The following is a 21,505-nucleotide window of genomic DNA, read 5'->3' on the forward strand; positions in this document are numbered from 1 at the left end:
ACTAAGTGTGCATAGGCACACTTCCAACACAGGCTGTGGGCAGCAAAAATATGCTACTTTATAAGAGACCTTGTATACTTTTTATTGAGTACTAATAACAGTTTTGTCTTACATGTACAGTATCTTTGATTTATTTGAAAATACATGCATTCTGTTTTGTTTATTTGGTGTGAGTTGCTGCCTATGAGGGACATTTAAAATCACTTACGAGGCTCCATTTCCATTAGGATGCTGTTTTAGAAGATAGATCCCAAGAGAGACAGGCTAATCACTAGGTTTTATGACTGCCATTACAATCTATAACTGCTCAGTCCTACTCTTAAGTATTGGGTAATTTGTTGAATTTGCTTGGATCCCAATTCATAAATTTGAGCCAATCTACTCTTTTGCCTATAATGGACAAGATTTAGCCATCAGTCCCACCAGCCTTTCTCATGTTTCACTCTGAACACACATACATGAATGTCTCCGAGCACTCATTTCAAGCCTCTAAGAATAGGCTGCGGTGTTTATTTAAAAAGGAAACACGCACATAGCAACTTTAGTTTGTATCAATCATGTTTACGTGCTGAGAATGTGTGGACGATACATTCGTGCAATGGTGGTTCTTAAGCAAAACTGTTTAAAATTGGCACGAAACCACTGCAACATTTCTCAAAATATATTCTTTTGTGTTCCCCAGAAGTAAGTCTTATACATGTTTTAATCGACATGAGGGTGCAAAAATGATGACAGAATGTTTATTTTTTGGGTGAAATATCACTTTAATTGTTGTCTGGTAGACATGTTCATATCTTAAACGACTAATTCAGCTCAAACCTCTCAAAGCTTTTGTTCTTTAAAATCTCATTTAAAACAACATAGGAAAACAGTACACTCTTTAAAATAAAGGTGCTTCACGATGGCATAAAAGAACCTTTTTTGTCTAAATCAGTAGTTCTCAAACTGGGGATGGATCCAGGGGGCCACAGATTTTGTGGCATTTTATGAAATATAGAAATTGATCATATATTTTATGCAATCAAACATCAGAAAAATAACACCACCAGACAAAAGAATTGATGTTTCAGCATTGTATAACCAAATATGTTTTTGTTTAAATAAAAATGTTACATTTTAGATTATAAGTCTTTATTTGGGGGACCGCAAAGCGATGCACTCTACACAAAGGGGGCCTTACAACGAAAAAGTTTGAGAACCGCTGGTCTAAATGGTTCCATAAGAACCGTAAACATCTGAAGAACCTTTCTGTCTCACAAAAGGTTTTCTGTGTGAAAAAGGTTCTTCAGATGATAAAAAGGTAAGAACGAGATGGTTCTTTAAAGAACCTTTGACTGAATGGTTCTTTGTAGAACCAAAACTGGTTATTTCATGGCATCGCTGTGAAGAACCTTTTAAGCAGCTTTGTTTAGTTGAATTTGTGTGTTTGTGTTTACTAGTGTAAAGGTTCACAAGGTGTTTAATTGGCGACAAATCATTTAAGAAAAGATCTCGGTTACGGTTGCCTCTGTAAGAAAATGTTCTAATCTTGCTAAGTAAGTTTCCATGACAACTATTGCACTTTACACCTTAAACTCTAAAGACGATCCAGCATCCAACCTTCACATTTTACCCGTAAGTCACATAAGGATTTTATTGCTGGTGACTGAAAAGCATCCATTTTAAATCAATTCAAAGTACGGTTCAGTCCAATCAATCTGTTCAATCTTTGAACAAGTTCAATCTTTCTGACACAATGTTCCCACAAAACTGCATCAAAGTAGGCCTACTAATTCAAGTAAAGCAACAAACCAATTGACATTCATGTTCTGTCTGAACATCCCTGATTTTTACTTCACTCTGAACGAAAATGGCCCTCATCACCCGATCAGTGCTAAAAACGCCTGTGAGCGACGGAGTACATCCCCGTTGCCTTCAGAATGAGATAACCCTGAATCAGAGTTTTGTCTGTAATTAGATTTTTAGGTCATCTAGCCTCTTGTTGTTGCTATAGCGACTTGAATGACTGGGCCTGCGATGTTGGCTGGCGGGGGATCCGGGCACAGAGTTGGAGATTTTGTTGGTTTTGACTTCTGCTGCGTCGGTTTTTCCGCTGCGCTCCACAGCCATGTTCTCTCTGTTCTGCTTGTAGACAGAGCGACTGCTGTGAGGAGGGAAGGTCCCGTCCGGTTCCGAGAGGTTAAAATGGGGCTCGGCGGGAAAGGGCGCTGGTGGAGGTGCGTGAGGGGGGAAATAAGGGTAGCTGGCCACGAATGGAACCACCGCGTCCACGCTGGGCGTTTTAGATTCTGTGTCGCTGACGGAGTGAGAGCGCCGGTAACGTAAACCTTGCCTGCACTTGGTGAAGCCCAGGTGATACATCTCCACCAGATTGAGAAGTAATGACACACAGGCCACGGCCAGCATGAAGATGATGAAGATGGTTTTCTCCGTAGGTCTTGAGATGTAGCAGTTGACCGTGTTTGGGCAGGGCCACCTGCTGCAGGTGTACAGGGGCTTCAGTTCGAATCCATATAGGAAGTACTGTGCCACGATGAAGCCCACCTCAAACAGCGCTTTGAAGATGATGTTGAAGACGTAGGTGCGTAGCAAAACCCCCTGCAGACGAATCTTGCCCTGGTCGTCTCGGATGGGACCTTTCACGGATTTGGTGCTCAGAAGGGCTTGTCTGTCTGCTGCGCTCGCATCATGTTTCTGTTTTTGTTCCATGCGCACCAGGTGCAGGATGTGGCCCAGGTAGATCAGCGTTGGCGTGGAAACAAAGATGATCTGCATCACCCAGAATCGGATGTGAGAGATTGGGAAGGTTTTGTCATAACATACGTTCTGACAACCAGGCTGCTTGGTGTCACAGGTAAAGCCAGACTGCTCATCGCCCCAGACCTTCTCCGCGGCCGCACCGAGCACCAGGATACGGAAGATGAAAAGTACACTGAGCCAGACTTTCCCAACTACCGTGGAGTGTTCCTGGGCGCTTTCCAAAAGCTTCCCAAGAGAGCTCCAGTCTCCCATTACTGCTGCGTGTCCACCTGCACATATACGTAAAAAAATATATCCATGTGTATATTCATAGGATTATTCATATTACTATATTCTTAATATTACTACTCTGCATTAAGGTCAATTTTTTATAGTTCATTTTTCAATATTTTATAAATGTAATATTTTATAATATAAAAAGACAACTATAATTCATTCGTTCATCAATTAATGAGCAGGCCAACGTAGCATCATGGACATAAGTTTGGGATCAAACTGTCCCGTCTGTTTTGTTTGACCAAAAGCAGACAGCAAGAGTGTTTGGGACCTGTTTGATAAACCTTTAAATGTAACCTCATGCAAATATGCAGACATATAAATAAGCAAGTAGAGTGGTGGGTTGAAGGTTCTGTGTCATGTTTGAGGGGTGTGTTGTTATATTTGGTCACGTGGCCCTGTGACTTGACTGGCAAGTCCTCATGCCTGAGTTTGACCTGAAACAGGTGGACATACTTGAACCTTACATACACACTCACTCACTCACTCACTCACTCACTCACTCACTCACTCACTCACTCACTCACTCACTCACTCACTCACTCACTCACTCACTCACTCACTCACTCACTCACTCACTCACTCACTCACTCACTCACTCACTCACTCACTCACTCACTCACTCACTCACACACACAAATTCATACATGTAAGGATCCTTTAACACACTCCATCCTTCCTGTATTACGTACTGTCTATTCACAGCTTCCCAGCAAAACACAAAATTATTTGCAATGTGTGCAAACTGTTTCTATATCTGTTAGACATAGCCTCCATAAATAAAATTCCCGAAATGCACCGCACTGCTTAATAACATCCCCATAATTATTAAGACCAATATATATTATTGAAATATATTATTTAATATGATTTATGTTCCTTGAATCTTTTTAAAGGCCTCATGTAAAAGTTACTGAGTTTGTATTATAAGTTATTTGTATTATAATGAAAAATATATATCTATATTTCCCAAGATGTAATTAATCTGGAAATAATTTATGCCATCATCTCTTGCTATTACTCTACAGATTTAGCAGGATTTATACAGTTAATACATGAAAGAAACCAAAAAACTGTTATATAAGGTGAACACAGAGGTAGAGAGATTGAAGTGAGTATCATAATGATCTTTCAGTCAGATAGATGCTGTGTTTGTTGATTAAAGCTAATGTATATGAATGTTTCATTATGGGTTAGTAAGTTAGTGATTTTATAGATTGAAACTCACCTTTCTTAAAAGTCCAAAAACAAGAATGGTCTCTTCACACACTCTCTCTCTCTCTCTCTCTCTCTCTCTCTCTCTCTCTCACACACACAGGACTACAAGTCTACACACAGCGTTGCGCCTTGTCACGCACACTTTCTTCTGTACTCCACCATAGGTTCAGACTGAAAGATGGTCCTGTCCTAAAGAAATACACTGTACACTGCGTGCGTGTGTGTGTGTGTGTGTGCGCGTGCGTGTGTGTGGTTAGGGTTAATTTTGGCAGGGAACACAATCCCTATAGGGAGAATTTTGAAGAGTGTACCACCTGCCTTGTTACTCAGAGTCTCTCTGGTGAGTGACAGCTGTCAGGACCAATAGCAGCACTCACAAGTCACAGTCAGTTCAGCTGAACGGATTCCACTTTGAAGGAAGCTTATGAAATACTGACTGAAGTCTGTTTTTGTCTGTCTGCCTTTCTATTTTTACTCCCCCTTTTTCGAAACCTGTTAGGCATAAGATCAGAACAATCAGAGGTAAGAGAGCAAAGGATAGAGAGAGATGAGACAGTTAGACATATATCTCATAAAAGATGCTGTATATTTTCCATTCCACCAACCCAGGTACAACTAGATCTGGATTGGCCGGTGATATGACCTAGAAAACCCAGCTATTTAAAACACTTGGAATTTAAGTGTTTTAATTGAAGGCTGAAAATAGGATTTGTGCATCATTCAATGACTTTAATTAGCAGAATGATGGGTTCCATTCATAAGAACAGCATAAAAAGTGTTTTCAGATATTAGGGATTATTCAAACATGGTGACTATTATGTACAATGTAGGTCAGTCCACTAACATTTATTTGTTAACAGTTTGTATTTAATGTAATTTTTTATTAATATAAAAGTTGAACATGTATCTCTATTATTATAGGTTTGACTTTATCAAGGCTTAGACTTCACTAGCAACTGTGGATCAAACTTTCCACTCATATGGTTTTTTATATAGGCCTAGACTTTTGGGGTTGTAGCATCCCCTAGAGGCAAAGCTTTATACAGACGTCAAAAACTACATAACGTATCAGGGGTACGTAAATGGGTAGTCTAATATGCAAATTTATCCTATGGTGTGACGGCAAAAAATAGAGATCAAAACTAACAATGAAGATAAATCTCTTACGCTATTTTATATAATAAATATAAATATTAGTAATGTAAAAAAATGTAAAATTAACATTTTGCTATGTCACACCATAGGACACATGTACCTACGTATTTGTCAACTACCCATAAAAAAAATTCAGTGATGCTGATATAAAACAAAACATGTGTCTTTTATTGATGTAATAATTGACAAATAAAATATTGCCTTTTAGTGCTAGCAGTCACACATGTCAGTTCACTGTTTTTGATATTTAAAAATGGAATAAATAATATATGTAAAATATGTGCCAACACAATGTGTAAAATCTGTCATTGGAAAGACACAGATTCTCCCACAAATAAATTAAGTATTTTATTTTATTGTAGTATTTTTAGCTTCAATATAAGTATACAATTTCTTTTAACCGCGTTGCATTTCAATATTGCTCTGAACATTTTTGGAGTAATATGCATATTGTATAGTACACGTTGTACAGTGTTCTGAGTTCTAAAATAAAAGTCATCGATATATAATGTGAGCGTATTATTAGCACTCATTAACATTGTGTTTGAGCGAAATCTATTTTAGACTTTAGAGTAAATTGATCTGAGCACTTCTAAAATGAAAACAGTTTCTGAGTGATCCAGGCTCCCACTGGGGAGTCCTTGGAATTATTCAGGTGTCGACTTGTTGCCCTGGCGACAAGAAAGACGATTTCTGCAATGTTGAGCAGGATGCAGACGCCGGATACGGCAAGCATAAATATAGTGAACACTGTTTTCTCTGTAGGCCGGGACACAAAGCAGTCGACTATGTTTGGGCAGGGGTACGAGTCACACTTTACCAGACGGAACATCTTATAGCCTGGGTAAATCATGTAGAACAGATACATAAAGCCAGATTCGAATAGCACACGGAACAACAGGCTAATCACGTAAGTCCACCAGAGTCCTCCTGTGATCTTCATCTTTTGATTCTTTATCTGCTCCAGCTCCTTTGGACTGGTGCGGCCTGCCTGGCGGTACAACTTTTTGTCGATGTGCCGACGATGTGCAATGTGCATGGTAACCAGCAGGGCGGGGGTAGAGACCATGATGAGTTGCAGGGCCCATAGCCGGATATGAGAGATGGGAAAGAAGTGGTCGTAGCACACGCTGTTGCAGCCCGGCTGCTGGGTGTTGCAGATGAAATGGGCTTTCTCATCACCCCACACGCTCTCTGCCGCCACCACCAGAATCAGGATCCGGAAAATGAAGAGGACGGACAGCCATATCCGCCCTATCCCGGTTGAATGCCGGTTTATGCCGCTGATGGCAGCATAAAAAGACGCCCAGTTCATTTTAGATTCCAGTTCTGTAAGGCAGAGCAAAGCACCACTGTTAGAAAGCACACACACACACACTCTAAAAACGCTGGGTTATTTTCAATCCGGTGCTGGGTCGAAAAGGGACGAAACCTTGCCGTTCCCTGACCCAGCACATTCCCCAAGACACAAATGATGTTGCTCAAGTTTGACTTGAAATTTAAATCCAAATCAATACAGTTCCAGCAACCCATGAACTATTTAACACATAATGAGCACATCTGGCTTTGCATATAAACAAGTCAAACTAGTGACAAGTCAGACAACGACTTCACTGCATCCTGGCACAACAGTAAAAAATGCTTTTCTGATCAAAATTTACTTTCACATTGTGACTCTAGGGTACTTGAAATGTCCCCAACCACTAAACAGCATTCATATTCAATTCAACAAAACACGTAAGTCCATAATCACCCTACAATCAAATCTATATCAGAACACAGCTCCAAATAACTTGTTCAGACTCAGAGAGAGAGAGAGATTTATGATGTTATTCAGTATTACCAGGCTCCGCAGGTGGTGTTAGTGGCATGGGCAGAGCCCGTGTTGAGGGGTTCCGAGACCCGCCGTGTCTCCGGTGTGTGCGTCTATGTGTGTATCCGTATGTGTGTACCTCTGTCAGATGGAGTGTCTCCAGCATGCAGCAACCATTTATGAAGGCAGGGCCAACCATGTGACTATCAACTCTCAGCCAAAGTCATTCTCCAATCACACAATGAAAGCGTAGGTTCAGTCACGGAACAAATGTGTGTGCTTCTGTGTGATATGGGTCACTGGGTACCTTCCATCTTATACTATTCCTTTCTTACCTCACTCATTTGTGTCATTTCTTAAACTCAGAGGTCAAAATTGATTAATTTAACAATATTCATTGTAAAGATGATGTTCATGGATGAGTTTGGACAGAATTGGTAACCAGTAGTGTTTAGATTTGGTCAGAAGTGGGTTTGGAAGTAAAAAGAATGGTGTTTGCATAAACCCTAAATCAATAATGTACAACTATATGCACATTTATCAAAATTATGATCTAGTAATTAGGCTGAGATTATTTGTAAACAAGCACTAGACATTCATTCATTATATATTACCACAATTATCAGTGTTGCTTTTGTTCATATATTATTTGAATGACAAATTATGCAATGACATAATAAAAAAAGTGTGTATATATATACATAAGTGTTTAAAATATATTTTTCTTAAAATACTGTCTAAAATTGACTTTAAACACATATGTACTGTAAGGATCAAAGTTTTTTTTTAGTTTTATTAATATTTTAAATTAGCTTTTAATTTTAGCTTTTTTGTTTTACTCTTTTGTCATGTTATTATTTATTTGTATAAGATTTGTTTTTATTTTAGTTTTTGTTTGTTATTATCATTTTAGTGCTTTACACTTTTAATTTTCTATGGCAACATTTACATTTTTCGTTCTTCCATTCATTTTTAGGCCAATACTTTATTTGAATTCAATGAGCAGAATAGGTTTCAAAGTTTTAATTTGAGTCAACTAAAACAACCTTGATTAGAATCACCTCCACTGTCAATTTTATAAATAATGTTTTTAATGCGTTACATAGACTTTTTAGTTAAGTGCAATGATGCATTTCATCATAGATTTGAACTAAAACATTAGAAATACAAAAAGTAGATTCGAATAAATATAAGAGGTTTAAGCTCTAAGATACTACGCAACAACTTTCCACCAAATGGTGTTTAGTTAGATGATGTCATGAATTCATATATAATGTGGTTTATTATCAGGCCTATGTGTTGTAGTCCTTTAACAAAATGTGATTTTAATATATCTGATGTAAGAATGGGTGTTTCACTGCTGATTTCATTGGTCTGGTAGTTGGTTGATTATTACTGGGTTGTTGGTTTGAACATGGTTGGTAGTTGATTATGACAGGGTTTAATTGGTAGGTTTAGTACTGTGTTGGATAGGGTTGGTATTTGGCTGATGTTTACCTGCGGTTGATGAGGTCCCTGAGCAGAAGAAGAAATTGGAGTTGAAGTCGCACAGGAAAGGGTTGATGTTTCCCTAGTGTGGCTTATGGCGCAGCATCGGAGCTTTGAATTGCTAATGACTGGTGTCACGCAGTTACTCGCCCCACTACAAACATCTCTACACAAAAGATGCTTGTGCTGCTGAGTTCTTCACCATTCAGATCAGATACAAGATACACACCCACCAGCAGAGACTGTGACGCACATCATGTGCACACAGAAACGTACACTAACTCACACACACACAAGCTTTTACGTGTAATACATACTTTTACACATACATGACAATGCACGCACATAAATGTTTAATCACTAAATACACATAACAGTCTGTCACAAAGTCTTGGCCATGAAAATAACGTAAAGACACTGTAGTCACACTAAAATGCATAACAGCAGCAGAAATGAGAAAACAAAGATACTGCAATTGTGAATACTATGACAAACAGTCACAGAAGTGATTACATACTGTAGCCCAACACAACACAACACAACACAACACGTGTTGAGTTTTCCTCCAAAATGCACCTTATCCATTTACAAATACCATTTATACCAAGCAAATGGCACAGAATACAAGCTATATCAAATCAAACCAGACCCTTGAATTTCACTTAGACTTCAGAAAACGTCCTTTAATTTTCTTTTGAATTTATTTACTGACACCGTGCTTGAATTAAAGTAATAATTTGTTACTTTTCGAAGGTTCCAGTGGTAGGCAGACGCAAACACATGCACGCGCACACAAGCGCCAAGCACAAGCGCGCGCACGATCCCGGCCCCACCTACAGGAATTGTGGAAAGACATGGCAGCTTCCGGTGTTTGTGGTGAGTGAATTTCCGTACACTACAGTTCCTACTTTTAAGAAGTTACGAGGTCTTCTTAACATTGTTGGTGCCGCGGTTCTGTCCGGTTCGGGATGGAGGAGAGCGGCAGTGTGGATAGTGTGGAGTCGCTGTGCAGGTATTTTAGGACACACACTTTCTCCACTTCTACTTGACCACACGCACACACACACACTTCTGAAATACATGTAATGTTTTCTTAATTTTTTTATAGTTTACATGTAATTGCTATATAAAACTCGCTCGCGAGTTTAGAGCGCAGAAGCGCGAACTGTGTGGACTCTTCATAAGAGTGCAGGCTCATTCACATAAAATATGATAACTACAAAAGTAAAGTTTTAAAACCCAATTATATCACATAATAGTGGAGTCCTCAGCAAAATTATAACGTTACAGGGTATCAAAACTATTTGTGTCTATCTGATGAACGATTAAACGTTGACAGCTAATCAAAATCCAATTAAAGGGCTCGCGCATTCGTACCTGTGGAAGTGCAGAGCTTAAACGTTTAACTTAATCGTCCGTTGGTGTGGACGCCAATGAAGTTATCGTTATCTTTATGGTTATTGTTCTTGATTTTAAAGTTAATCTGTTATGTTGTGGGCGTTTAATCCGCCTTTACACTCTATTAATATTCCTTCAGCTCTGCAACGACCCGCTCAGACCGTTCGAGTGGCACTGCGGCAGAACTGCGGGTCAGTCAGAACCGAACTCCCTTCCTAAAACTTCTGTGTCCTTATCTATTTCCTGTATGCTAAACCGCAGTTCTGCTTTTCTTCTTTGTAGGGTAAAGGAAGGGAAACGGTAAAGGTACTAACGTTATATGTTGTGTCAAAGTATTAAAATGGCTTAACTGTTGCTTCCAATGGACTTATCTCATGTTGTTATGCATTCAGGTCCACAAGGACCCCAAAAAAGATGAGCTTCCCCTTCTGCCAGAGGAGCGGATTCAGGATGCTGGTATGTGACACATAAACAGATTTGGGGAAACTCTACATGGCAGTATGGTTTAAAGTTAGTACTGCACTCTCATTGGCATAATGCATTAAAACTATGTAAAACAATAAATAAATAAACATTTTGTGTGGGCCTGCACTAATGTAATTCACAACAGCGTGAGCGGATAGTTTTAAATCATTCGTTCATTGTGTGCATTCGCAGCTAAAGACGTGACGTACATTTGTCCATTCATTGGACCTCTCAGAGGATCTCTAACGGTCACCAACTACAGATTGTTTTTCAGGTGTACTGTCAGGGTAAGACCCATACCCACATCCGGTTTCTGTAAGGTGCAGATCCTGGTTTGCATTTTGAAACTGAGGACTTTTTTATATTCGTGTTTAGGAGCCGGCGTTTGTGCTGGATCTACCGCTGGGAGTTTTAAGCAGAGTAGAAAAGATCGGAGCAGCAACCAGCAGAGGAGACGTCTCATTCGGCCTTGTTTGCAAGGTATTTGTGCCTCTGCACAGGTAACCAACGAATGCCTTATTTTCTGAGTATGTAATCAATGTATTTGTGTGTGTGTTGTAGGATATGAGGAACCTACGTTTTGTGCACAAAGAGCCTGAAGACTCGCTCAAGAAGTCGGTGTTTGAAGTTCTGATGAAGTTTGCTTTTCCAGTGTCAAACAACAAGGTGAGATGCAGCAACGTAAAGAGCACTATTTGTTCATTAGCCCAGTGGTTCTCAAACTTTTTTGTTTGTGAGCCCCCCTTTGTGTAGCGTGCATCGCTTTGCGCCCCCCCAAATTAAGTTTATAATCTGAAACTTAAAATTTGAATTAAACCAATAACATATTTAGTTATACAATGCTGAAACATCATTGGTTGGTGGGCATAAACTTTATGATAAATTTCTATATTTCATAAAATGTCATAAAATCTGTGCCCCCCCGGATCCATCTTAGGATCCCCAGTTTGAGAACCACTGAATTAGCCTATAAGAACTGAACACAGTTGACCCTATTTTTCTCTCTTGTTTCTTTGTATCTAGTCTCTTTTCGCATTTGAGTATAAGCAGGCGTTCCCTGAAAGTGGATGGAAGGTGTATGATCCACTGGCGGAATATAAGAGACAGGTAAAATCTGTATGTAATAATGTTTCCTTGGGGCTAATTTCTCAGCCAGACTTGGCAAAAATAAATCCGACACATGGATCGAGGGACCCTCTGTTACACTGAAGAAGTTCATATAAAAACGAGCTTAACAATGAGTAAATAAATATATAAACATGGTATTAGTGTGTAAATTATTCCTATTTCAATTTCTTATGTGAAATAAAAGACATTGAGTGTTACTATGTGAACTACAGGCAATTATACAGTAAAGATTTGACTGCAGTCCTATTGTCAAGTGATCTAAATTAGGTATTACAATGAGCCATCTATTAAATACATTTTGTATACTGAAATATATGTGTGTCTGTGTGTTTAGGGTCTTCCGAATGAGAGCTGGAGAATCTCTAAAGTGAATGATCACTATGAGCTGTGTGATACCTACCCAGCAGCGCTAGTTGTCCCGGTAACCATCACTGATGAGGAACTGCGGCGCGTCGCTAGCTTCAGGGCCAAAGGCCGCATTCCAGTCAGTACCATCAGTATTACCTGTGACTGAACCTGTATTCTATATTTTTGTGCATGCATATGCAATTAATTTATCGACTTATAGAAATGCACCATCTCACAGTCAGAATATTATCGATATAGGTGCTGTCGTGGATCCATCCAGAGAGTCAGGCCGCTGTGGTTCGGTCCAGTCAGCCCATGGTGGGACAGAACGGCCGGCGCTGCAAAGAGGATGAGAAGCTCCTGCAGGCAATCATGGATGCAAATGCACAATCACACAAACTCTTCATATTCGATGCCAGACCCAGTGTGAATGCTGTAGCTAACAAGGTAAACTGAGCCGCCTTGAATGTGTATTTCAAAAGAAATGTAAGGGTTTAAATCATCTTCCATCTGTGTTTTAGATGAAAGGAGGGGGGTATGAGAGTGAAGATGCTTATCAGAACGCCGAACTGGTGTTTTTGGAAATCCATAACATTCACGTAATGCGTGAGTCGCTGCGGAAACTGAAGGAGGTCGTCTATCCTAATATCGAGGAATCTCATTGGTTGTCCAACCTTGAGTCCACACATTGGCTGGAACACATCAAGGTGAGAAGTCAGATCTCTTCATTTCTTACGTGTGAAGAAACGTGAGGATGATGAAGGTGGCGCTGATGGTGATCTGTGTGTGTGTGTGTGTGTGTTATAGTTGATTTTGGCAGGAGCTTTAAGAATAGCTGATAAAGTGGAGTCTGGGAAAACCTCAGTGGTGGTTCACTGCAGCGATGGCTGGGACAGAACGGCTCAGCTCACCTCACTGGCCCTGATAATGCTAGACTCTCGTTACAGAACCATTCGGGGTTTTCAGATCCTGCTGGAGAAAGAGTGGCTCAGTTTTGGGCACCGTTTCCAACAAGTAAGGAAACACACACACATGCAACACGCTCAACATTAAGGGAATAGTTTACCAAAAGAAGTGTATTTATCTAATAAAATTGTAACTGTGAATACATGTTTTCTCTGTGTGTATAGAGAGTGGGTCATGGTGATAAAAATCACACCGATGCCGACCGCTCTCCGATCTTCCTGCAGTTCATTGACTGTGTTTGGCAGATGACCAGACAGGTGACTGCCAAGTTCCCTACAGGCAACACGTTTACCTTTGACATGTCTGCAATATACTGCTGTAGTCTATCTCTGTATATGAAATGAGTGTTTTGTCTTTGTGTGTTTATGCAGTTTCCTGCAGCTTTCGAGTTCAATGAGAATTTCCTCATTACAATACTGGATCACCTCTACAGCTGCCTTTTTGGGACATTTCTGTGTAACGGTGAGCAGCAAAGACTCAAAGAGGTAAGAGCAGGCATACTTGTGGGCATGTGTATGTGCACAATGTTTTGTATGGATCTGATTCTAGGAAATTAGTATTTAAACCTAAATCTGATCGGATTATTTTTTTTAATTTAATCATACATCATTTTTTGAAACGCTGACATTTATTTATTTAGGCAATTTATGGTGCATTCAACATACTTTTGTGTATTAGTAAGCGCAAAACATATGTATGTGTTTAGGAAGTGCCGAAGCGCACTGTATCGCTGTGGTCGTTTGTGAACAGTCAGCTGGAGGAGTTTGTGAATCCTCTCTATGTGCACTACCCGTCCCATGTGCTTTTCCCCACTGTTGGTATTCGACACCTGCAGCTCTGGGTCTCCTACTACATTCGCTGGAACCCGCGTATGCGGCCACAGGTAAAGACATGCAAGCAGTTATGACAACTTGGAATGTTTGAAATAATCCTTGATTTAGGGCCAATGTTATAATGGGTTTATAAATGACTTGTGCTATGTTTGGATTTGAATGTGTCAGTGTTGTGCTTGTTTTTTGCATTTAGGAGCCTGTCCATCAGCGCTACAAGGAGCTGTTAGCCAAACGGGCTGAACTTCAGAAGAGGGTGGAAGAGCTACAGCGCGAGGCAGCCAATCGCACAGCTTCTTCATCCTCTGAGAGGGCCGGGTCTCCTACTCGCTCCATCACGCCTGTGCAAACCTTTGTTTGAGTACCCCAGAACTTGAGGAAGAATGTAGCTCTTCATGCACTGTGTAAGCGTGTGTCCCAGTTCTCTTAGTGCTCGCAGTGATAGACAGCTGATGTAAATCCACACAGCATAACATTCACCTCGCTGCTACCAGCTGGCTGGATGAGAAAAGCTTTTACTCACTAAAACCGCCTGATACTGGTATTATATTAATACATTTATTAAGACTAGTGAGCCATTAATACATGTTAGAAAATACTGTATGCTGAATGTATGTTGACTGTGGGGGAGCGTCATATGACCAAAGCAGTGTGATGTCACTGTAATTCTGTCTACATCATTTCAATGTGGAGGGAATCTGAGGCAAGTCTTCTCAGCTTCAGGGTTTTACGGACTTCTGTCCTACTTGAAATTCCATATTTTCTTAGGCTTGTTTATATTAACATTATTAGTAATTGTATTAAAAGTGATACAGACCTGTTACTTAAATATGCACGATAATCTACATTTTGCTTATAGATTAACATTGACAACTGAAATGTGCTGACACTAATTGGCAATCATCATCCTTTACACTTCAGGAATTAACACCCAATAAAACACCTGCATCTGGACAATGGCTGGTGTGTTTTATTCAAGTGTGCCACAGATGTTTTACAGTTTGAAGACCGAGAATGAGTACTGTGTCAGATGTGACACCCACATGTTTAAGAATTTGTATGAAATTGTATCCGCAATACAGAAGAAAAATGTAGCTATTCTAAGATTTTGTAGGCTAATCTGATTCTACATAGCTAAAATAATTAGAAATACATTTTTAAATTTAATGTTAGCAATAGTGTATGTATTCAATGTGATAGACCACTGAAAAAGCCCATATAGACCATTTTCTCCATTGTTACACTTTTAATCCAAAGAATTTAACAACCTAAGAAACATCAGCTCTCCAAGCAGTGCAAACAGGTAATGTACACATTCACGGATACATTTTAAACATTGGCCGTATAAAACCATACAAGTACATAAACACGATTATTTACAGTTTTTAATCTTGAATGGGATTCCTTCAGGAGCAAGACTTGACATGGTGGATGGGCTGTCCTTACAGTCTGTGTTTTACCACTTGCCCCTTTTGCTCCAGTCCTTAGGCGTGAAATGCAAACATTTGGGGTCAATGCGGAGATGGCGTTTCTGCATGGCCCGCTCATGACCTTCCACTATTTCCTCGGCCAGGGTAAGGATATACTGACCCTGCAAGGAAAGTGGGCTAAATTGATCAATATGAACAGCCCAACCTCATGCTATGAGCTTGGAATGATTAATCAGAAAACGAAAGAAGGACATTGATTTGCAGTAATGTATTACCTTATAATAATTGATGAGGTTTAGGTATTGAAGAGTTGATATCACATCCTCTTTCTTCACGCTTGTGATTTCACTAATTTCACTAAAAAAAATAACTATTACAAAGATGCCCACAAATTCTTATGTTGTTACAAAACAATACTAAGAATGGCACACACTTGATTGTAATCTGTGGTCGTTCTCCATTCTCTGATTTGAGGTCCATCAAGATCTCTAGAATGGTCTGGGACCAGTATGAACGATAAGAGAGCAAACCCAGATCAGACAGAGGTTTCTCCGGAGTACCGGTCCTACCTTCCACCTTTGAAAGTTCATAACCTGGAAGACAGGTGAACAAACCCCAAACATTTACGATTCTGGAAAGAAAATAAAGGCTAACGAGTTTTAGCTCAATTTGAAAATTACTCACTGAATTCAATTAACAGCTTGCCATAGCCTCTTCTTTGGTAAGGTGGTAAAGTCAGAATACAGGCCACATTGTAGTCTTCTGTAGATTCCTTCTCCTGTTAAAGATAAGAAAATGATACTGAACACAACAATGCCAAAACACCAGACTCAACATTGTATGATGTCACTAAACCTGAAGATGTTTTATGTGAAACATTTAGCTTAATGTAAAGATATGTAATATATATATACCTTTGAGAAGTAACCGACTATGTGGAAACCCTTTAAGTCATACTCTGTCATAACATAGAAGAGAAAAGGATCTGTGTCGTAGTACAGAGTCTTGTGGTCCAGGAAGCATTTGGCCAGCAAACACAAATTTTGGGAATATGTCTGTGTAGTGAAAGAGAACCACAGATTTATAGGACGGTCAAGAGACCATCAATGTACTCCCACAAATATACGCTTTACCGGCTCAATTCAAACATTCAAGATGTGAATCTAAACAACATTTTAATAACTATTTATTTCTGTTAAAACAACTCAACTTTTGTAGATAAACTGCATTTACACACCTTGTTTTTCCTGCCATCTATTTCGAAAAAGGAGATGGTTCCTTTGCGGTAGATCTCATTTCCTGGGGGATGCCTTAGGTTGCATTTTGTCTGTAAAGATTACAAGAGTGTAATAGGAGTAATATTGTATATAAAAGATATACACGGTTATAGAAATCTATAATAGCTACACTGATAAAAGGAAACCAAGTTCGTTCTTTATACTTATGGAAGGTTTTGTGGTTATAGTACTGCAGTTACACTTACCAGGTGCCTTTGGAGACACTTTAGGCTCTTGAGGTATTTCAGACAGAATTCACAGAGGTAGAGAATGGGCAGAGTGGTGAGCTCCTGTGGGTATGGAGAAAAGTACCACGGCTTCAGCCTGTGCCGGCCCAGTTCAATACAGTCTATGTTCTTCATTCGTGTGATGATGTCATCGTGACTGCGGTCCGACACCAAGCTACCAGTCATGCGTGGGGCAGAGGGGATCCCATCAGAACTGTCTTGTGAGTCCTGTAGCCAGAGGGTAGAGTTAGGAAGAAGGTGAAACCATATCAACTACATGACAACTAATGAGGTACGTGATTTTTTAAAGGTGCCGTTCGTTTTCGAAGCTTCGATGATGTTTTTGGGTGTTTAACAATGGATGTTCAAGTTTCTAGTTTCAAAAAACGCTTTTTATTTCACATATTTCGAGTCTATTGTTCACCGCTGTCCCTCTTCTCACAAAACAAGCAGATTTTTTCCAGTTTCTATCAAGTTCCTCCTTCCGAAACGCTCTGATTGGTAAAGCTGACCCAGTCTGTCGTGATTGGTTCCCCGCTTAGAGCGTGTGTCCGAAGATGTCCCACCCATACCATATCAGCGAGCTTCCACTTCTCAGGCTGTTGTGATCGGTCGGTCCCCCTCTCAGTGCACATGTATTCATATGCTTTGGCTTTTAGCAATAAACAGTAACAATGGCGTCAACTTCACTTCATCAGTTAAAAACAGATCGATCGAAGTGTAACAGAGATCTGCTAGTGCATGTGCAACCGTCAATCTTTGTTAGAGATCGCCATTTTTTCCCTACTATGGCGAGGGAAATGACACTGGACCGATTGGCGTCAGACCGGTTATATTAATTAACACTAATAACAGAAGCGTTAGTTTTGCCTTTTTATATTGGACTCGAGTTGGATAATAAAACAAGCAGATTGACTAGGAGACATTTGCAAGCAGGACTTCAAAGGACGTTTCTTAGAAGTGTTTTAGAGGTATGCGTACACACACACACAATATCAGTGTATTACACAGAACAGCTCTCACAGGCGATGTTACAGTCATGGAAGCTGTTATTTGACCGTTGGTTATCTTAGACTGCGTGTAGCTGAATTCTTATTACCAGCTGTAGGACTGTGATGAAAGTGAAAGTAATTAAGCGCCTAGCTCAGTTAAATGTTTGCCATCTCTAATAACCAAACACTACTCCAGCGGCTCTTCTCTAAGGAAGGCCTCGCCCCTTTTTTGGCGTATTCCTTTGGGTGAAGGTTATTCAAAAACTCGGAATAGTGAAAGTAAGGGGAAGTAAAGGGCTGTAGTCCGATTCCAGCAGTTTTCTGTAGTCCTTGAAAAGCGAATTCTGTTAAAGACAATATCTCGCTTGGCATTGAACTTTGAGCTTTATCATTTTGCAGATATTATTTAAGCTCTAACAGCGACATTACACACTAACTAAAGTTTGAAAATAGGCATCACGGGGAACGGCACCTTTACAGTAAAATGTCCCTAGACTTCATTATATAGTGGGTTGCCTGTGAATTAGTTTGTCTTTTATTCCTAATAATAACAGACCTACTCTAGTTAACAAAACTAATATAAGTATATAAGTTCAACAGGTTTTAGGACTGTTACATCTAGAACCTGAGATTTCTAATGGACCTAAGTCTCATTCTGTCAGACAAACAACAAAGGCAATTTGAAGTAAATGAGCCGGACCTCTCCTGGCAGCAAATAGATGGTGGAGCAGCGGGGGCTATTATTCTGGAACACCTTTACCATCTAGCAAAAAAAACACAAGGGGTTGCATAGCTTTAGGACATTTCGAGAGTGGAGGTAGACAGGTGATAAAACAGCAGATTTTCATTGAAAAGCTTTTTAGGGGCGATTAAAACTCAGATGTTCAATTGTCAGCTCACTGATGTTAGTGTTCATTGAACTAAATGGATAAGAATGTTGGTCTCTAAAGTACCACTGTAGCGACTTACAACAGTGTTTTCAAATTTTAATAGATTTTACACAAAACAGATCAGGAGTCTATGTGATATGTAGTGCTAAGAAATAGTTTTTAAATGTAGCTGCATGTTTTACCTCATCCGTCCCACCACAATTTTTTCTTTTTCTGCCTGGCTGAGAAGGAATAAGACGACGTGGTGTGCCATTCTTACAGAAGGATAAAACAGAGGGAGAAACAAAGAATAGCTTATTATCCTTATTCCCAAACGTATACTGTACAATTGTTTAATATGCACGTGTTATTTCTTACTGTGGTGAGTTGTTCATGCTCATCTCTAGATTTAATAACAAATGAATCTCTTATAGCTGGGAAGACAGAAGCCTGACTTGTCTCTGTAGAACTTGGAAGTGAAGGCACTGGAGTCGCTGCAGTAACTTGTGTTGCCAAAGAAACAGGTTCTGCTTTCCTTTTCTATAAAATTCAACAGACACACAACTGTTAATTCTTATTTGTCTAAATGCAAAATGTTTAATTATATTAAGCACTCAAACCTAAAAACAACCAGGAATGGACTTCTTATACTCACCTTATGGATTAAATGATATAGTAAAAAAATCAAATAAAAATATTGAGAACATATGTTTTGACCAATGACATCTGCTATGGAGAGTGGAGGATATGAATTTGAAATAAATTTAAAACATCAATGTTTTCCTTGGTATGTAACACTAGCAGCCAATTTGCATCTTCAATTTATTTCACAATTGAAGTATTAAAATGTACTGTTTGGAAATTTGCAGTTTAAACTGAGAGGAGGCAAAAATGGCATCCCTCACACTGTTTGGAAAGTGCAACAGGATCTTGTTCAAATGAGCATTAAATTAGACCCAATTATTGAAAGCTCTTGCTTGACAAGAGCAGTAGATTTTTGTTAGTGTACAATGGGCAGGTTTTGTCTGTACCGGTGTGGGGAGGGTTTTGCCTCTTGATGGAGCTGAAGCAGACTGAACGTTGAGATCTAGACTCTTCCTCTGAATTTGAACAGAAAGGAAGAGAATATAGTAAAACTTGAAAGCATGGAAATCTGAAATCAACAGTGTATGACATTTTTTAAATATAGCCTATATCTTGGGGGGGGGGTTGTTGGGTCACATACTTTTTGCAGATTTGAAGTTATTGTAAATGTCTCACATTTAGCCAAATATATTGGTAATAATTTCAATGATTGAGTGATCAATTATGAATTGTGTTCACGTTTTACATTTTCCCTCCACCCAGAAAGATGATTTCAGACATATGAAAAGACAGACAGCATTATCGTAAAATGTACTAAAATAACTGCACAAAAAGTTCATAGACCAACGTATTTATTGTTTCCTATATCTGTACAGTATAGACTATATTCTCTCACCACATCTCTCTCTGGGGAGCTGGGGCGAGACCCAGGCAGGCCATTCTTCGTGGGAGTCTTTGCCTCCTTCTTGGGAAACTGGAGCTTCTTTAAGTCCAGACGATCTGGAGTAACCCATTCGTCCAGTCGCTTGTTGACTTCCAACAAACAATAAATATTAGTCGACCTTTTCTTTGTAATTAAACAATGGGCAAACTAACGTCAAGCAGACAATGTATAGTATTTAAAATTATGGAGTCAGAAAAATGTGGTTATTGGCCAAGATATTACTACTTACAGTCAATATAGTGGACATAGTAGAGCTTTCTTCCAGGAATCTCTTTGACGCTGAGAATTTCAGCCAAAGCTATACATGCATAAAAGAACAAATAAAGCATACCGTTAATGCAAAGTGATCTGTTGTCTATAAAAAAAACACACACAATATTAAAAGCAGCCAATTACTACTATAACAGCAGATGACAAAGCACGTTGCTGTTAAGACTGCATGCTTATTACCTTATGATTGTTACAGGCATTACGTTTAATTTACACAGTCTCGTGCACTGATATAGAAGTAAATGTAGCTGCTAGTATTTTGTTTACAGCTAGCGGGCTAATACGTACGCCATTCGTTTTCATTGTCTTGATTTCTTCGCAATACAGGAAGACGGCAGCCTTCGACGACTTCACCCTATCAAGACAAAACACTTATAAATAACACCAACCAAAAATGACAGTGCAAAGGAATTGCAAAAAAAAAAAACAAGGACTTAATGAAAACAGACTCACTGAGAGGTCAGCCATGTTTTTGTCTGGCGCACAGAACTATGGGTAGAATGATAAGCTAGGCGTGTTCTACTTCAGGCCAAGTAGGCGGCGCTGCGCAGAGAGTACCTGCTGCTACGTTCATCTATCTGCTGCACACCCTCAGAAACAAACTACTGCCTTAATCTGTTACAATCAATACACATATACACTGTTTACTTTTATTACATTCTCATGTTTCTGCCTGAAATCTACATTTGATATTGATATTTTATTTCCATATTTCATTTGTTTACTTACATATACTTTATTTTAAATTTCATTCTATATTTATGCCTTACTCAGCACCTTATTTTAATTTTACTCTAATGTTTGTACTTATTGTACGTCTTTTGTTATATGTTCAATGCTTTGGCAATATTGTAAGAACACGCAATCATGCCAATAAAGTACCTTGAAATTGAAATTTTTTTAAAATTGAGTATTGAGTAGACGTCTCTGCTCTACTTTAGAGTCGAATTCCTCAAGTCGCCCTCGTGTAGGTTGTATCAAGTGTTGTACAAATTCAGCCATTACGATTAAAGAACGTTAAGAAATACTACAACTCTTCGCCTGTTGTTGATCTGAAGCACAGCAGG

General features: G+C 39.3%; 4 protein-coding genes across 8 annotated transcripts; 1 reads left to right on the forward strand and 3 right to left on the reverse strand.

The window, feature by feature from the left end:
* Nucleotides 1-1,919: 1,919 nt before the first annotated feature.
* On the reverse strand, nucleotides 1,920-4,443 carry gja2 (gap junction protein, alpha 2). Of its 2 annotated transcripts, none has more exons than XM_057360971.1 (2): nucleotides 4,373-4,443; nucleotides 1,920-3,029 (listed from the first exon to the last, which is right to left on the reverse strand). In XM_057360971.1, exon 2 carries the CDS (start codon nucleotides 3,010-3,012, stop codon nucleotides 1,954-1,956), a length of 1,059 nt encoding a protein of 352 aa, XP_057216954.1. In that variant the 5' UTR covers nucleotides 3,013-3,029; nucleotides 4,373-4,443; the 3' UTR covers nucleotides 1,920-1,953. The 2 variants fall into 2 exon arrangements, with proteins under 2 accessions (XP_057216954.1, XP_057216948.1); XM_057360965.1 differs by lacking the exon at nucleotides 4,373-4,443 and adding an exon at nucleotides 4,265-4,352.
* A 1,121-nt stretch (nucleotides 4,444-5,564) lies between these two features.
* On the reverse strand, nucleotides 5,565-8,887 carry gjb1a (gap junction protein beta 1a). Of its 2 annotated transcripts, none has more exons than XM_057362267.1 (2): nucleotides 8,720-8,887; nucleotides 5,565-6,738 (listed from the first exon to the last, which is right to left on the reverse strand). In XM_057362267.1, exon 2 carries the CDS (start codon nucleotides 6,722-6,724, stop codon nucleotides 6,002-6,004), a length of 723 nt encoding a protein of 240 aa, XP_057218250.1. In that variant the 5' UTR covers nucleotides 6,725-6,738; nucleotides 8,720-8,887; the 3' UTR covers nucleotides 5,565-6,001. The 2 variants fall into 2 exon arrangements, with proteins under 2 accessions (XP_057218250.1, XP_057218241.1); XM_057362258.1 differs by lacking the exon at nucleotides 8,720-8,887 and adding an exon at nucleotides 7,253-7,385.
* A 651-nt stretch (nucleotides 8,888-9,538) lies between these two features.
* On the forward strand, nucleotides 9,539-14,794 carry mtmr2 (myotubularin related protein 2). Of its 2 annotated transcripts, none has more exons than XM_057320613.1 (16): nucleotides 9,539-9,722; nucleotides 10,248-10,299; nucleotides 10,391-10,408; nucleotides 10,501-10,564; nucleotides 10,766-10,860; nucleotides 10,949-11,053; nucleotides 11,135-11,239; nucleotides 11,597-11,680; nucleotides 12,036-12,185; nucleotides 12,308-12,496; nucleotides 12,571-12,756; nucleotides 12,857-13,063; nucleotides 13,180-13,272; nucleotides 13,387-13,500; nucleotides 13,722-13,898; nucleotides 14,042-14,794. In XM_057320613.1, exons 1-16 carry the CDS (start codon nucleotides 9,679-9,681, stop codon nucleotides 14,204-14,206), a joined length of 1,848 nt encoding a protein of 615 aa, XP_057176596.1. In that variant the 5' UTR covers nucleotides 9,539-9,678; the 3' UTR covers nucleotides 14,207-14,794. The 2 variants fall into 2 exon arrangements, with proteins under 2 accessions (XP_057176596.1, XP_057176587.1); XM_057320604.1 differs by having other exon boundaries at nucleotides 9,540-9,722; nucleotides 10,391-10,414.
* Nucleotides 14,795-14,799: 5 nt separating this feature from the next.
* Nucleotides 14,800-20,934, reverse strand: kat5a (K(lysine) acetyltransferase 5a). Of its 2 annotated transcripts, XM_057320624.1 has the most exons (15): nucleotides 20,892-20,934; nucleotides 20,727-20,793; nucleotides 20,398-20,466; nucleotides 20,121-20,257; nucleotides 19,672-19,740; nucleotides 19,019-19,180; nucleotides 18,844-18,915; nucleotides 18,472-18,534; nucleotides 16,759-17,007; nucleotides 16,513-16,602; nucleotides 16,190-16,330; nucleotides 15,960-16,053; nucleotides 15,709-15,868; nucleotides 15,551-15,632; nucleotides 14,800-15,436 (listed from the first exon to the last, which is right to left on the reverse strand). In XM_057320624.1, exons 1-15 carry the CDS (start codon nucleotides 20,904-20,906, stop codon nucleotides 15,302-15,304), a joined length of 1,605 nt encoding a protein of 534 aa, XP_057176607.1. In that variant the 5' UTR covers nucleotides 20,907-20,934; the 3' UTR covers nucleotides 14,800-15,301. The 2 variants fall into 2 exon arrangements, with proteins under 2 accessions (XP_057176607.1, XP_057176616.1); XM_057320633.1 differs by lacking the exon at nucleotides 19,672-19,740.
* Between the last annotated feature and the right edge of the window lie 571 nt (nucleotides 20,935-21,505).

Source organism: Triplophysa rosa, linkage group LG2 (genome assembly GCF_024868665.1).
Source record: "Triplophysa rosa linkage group LG2, Trosa_1v2, whole genome shotgun sequence".
NCBI classification, from domain to species: domain Eukaryota; kingdom Metazoa; phylum Chordata; class Actinopteri; order Cypriniformes; family Nemacheilidae; genus Triplophysa; species Triplophysa rosa.

Bases quoted from the DNA above. Each gene is read 5' to 3' on its own strand.
- gja2 (XM_057360971.1), bottom strand. From the start codon at position 3,012: ATGGGAGACTGGAGCTCTCTTGGGAAGCTTTTGGAAAGCGCCCAGGAA.
- gjb1a (XM_057362258.1), bottom strand. From the start codon at position 7,280: ATGCCACTAACACCACCTGCGGAGCCTG. The intron at 6,739-7,252 runs GTAATACTGAAT...TCTGCCTTACAG, and splicing joins AACACCACCTGCGGAGCCTG to AACTGGAATCTAAAATGAAC.
- mtmr2 (XM_057320604.1), top strand. From the start codon at position 9,679: ATGGAGGAGAGCGGCAGTGTGGATAGTGTGGAGTCGCTGTGCAG. The intron at 11,681-12,035 runs GTAAAATCTGTA...CTGTGTGTTTAG, and splicing joins TGGCGGAATATAAGAGACAG to GGTCTTCCGAATGAGAGCTG. The intron at 12,497-12,570 runs GTAAACTGAGCC...TCTGTGTTTTAG, and splicing joins TGAATGCTGTAGCTAACAAG to ATGAAAGGAGGGGGGTATGA.
- kat5a (XM_057320624.1), bottom strand. The intron at 20,467-20,726 runs GTACGTATTAGC...ATGCATGTATAG, and splicing joins AGACAATGAAAACGAATGGC to CTTTGGCTGAAATTCTCAGC. The intron at 16,603-16,758 runs GTAAGTGTAACT...TAATCTTTACAG, and splicing joins AGTGTCTCCAAAGGCACCTG to ACAAAATGCAACCTAAGGCA.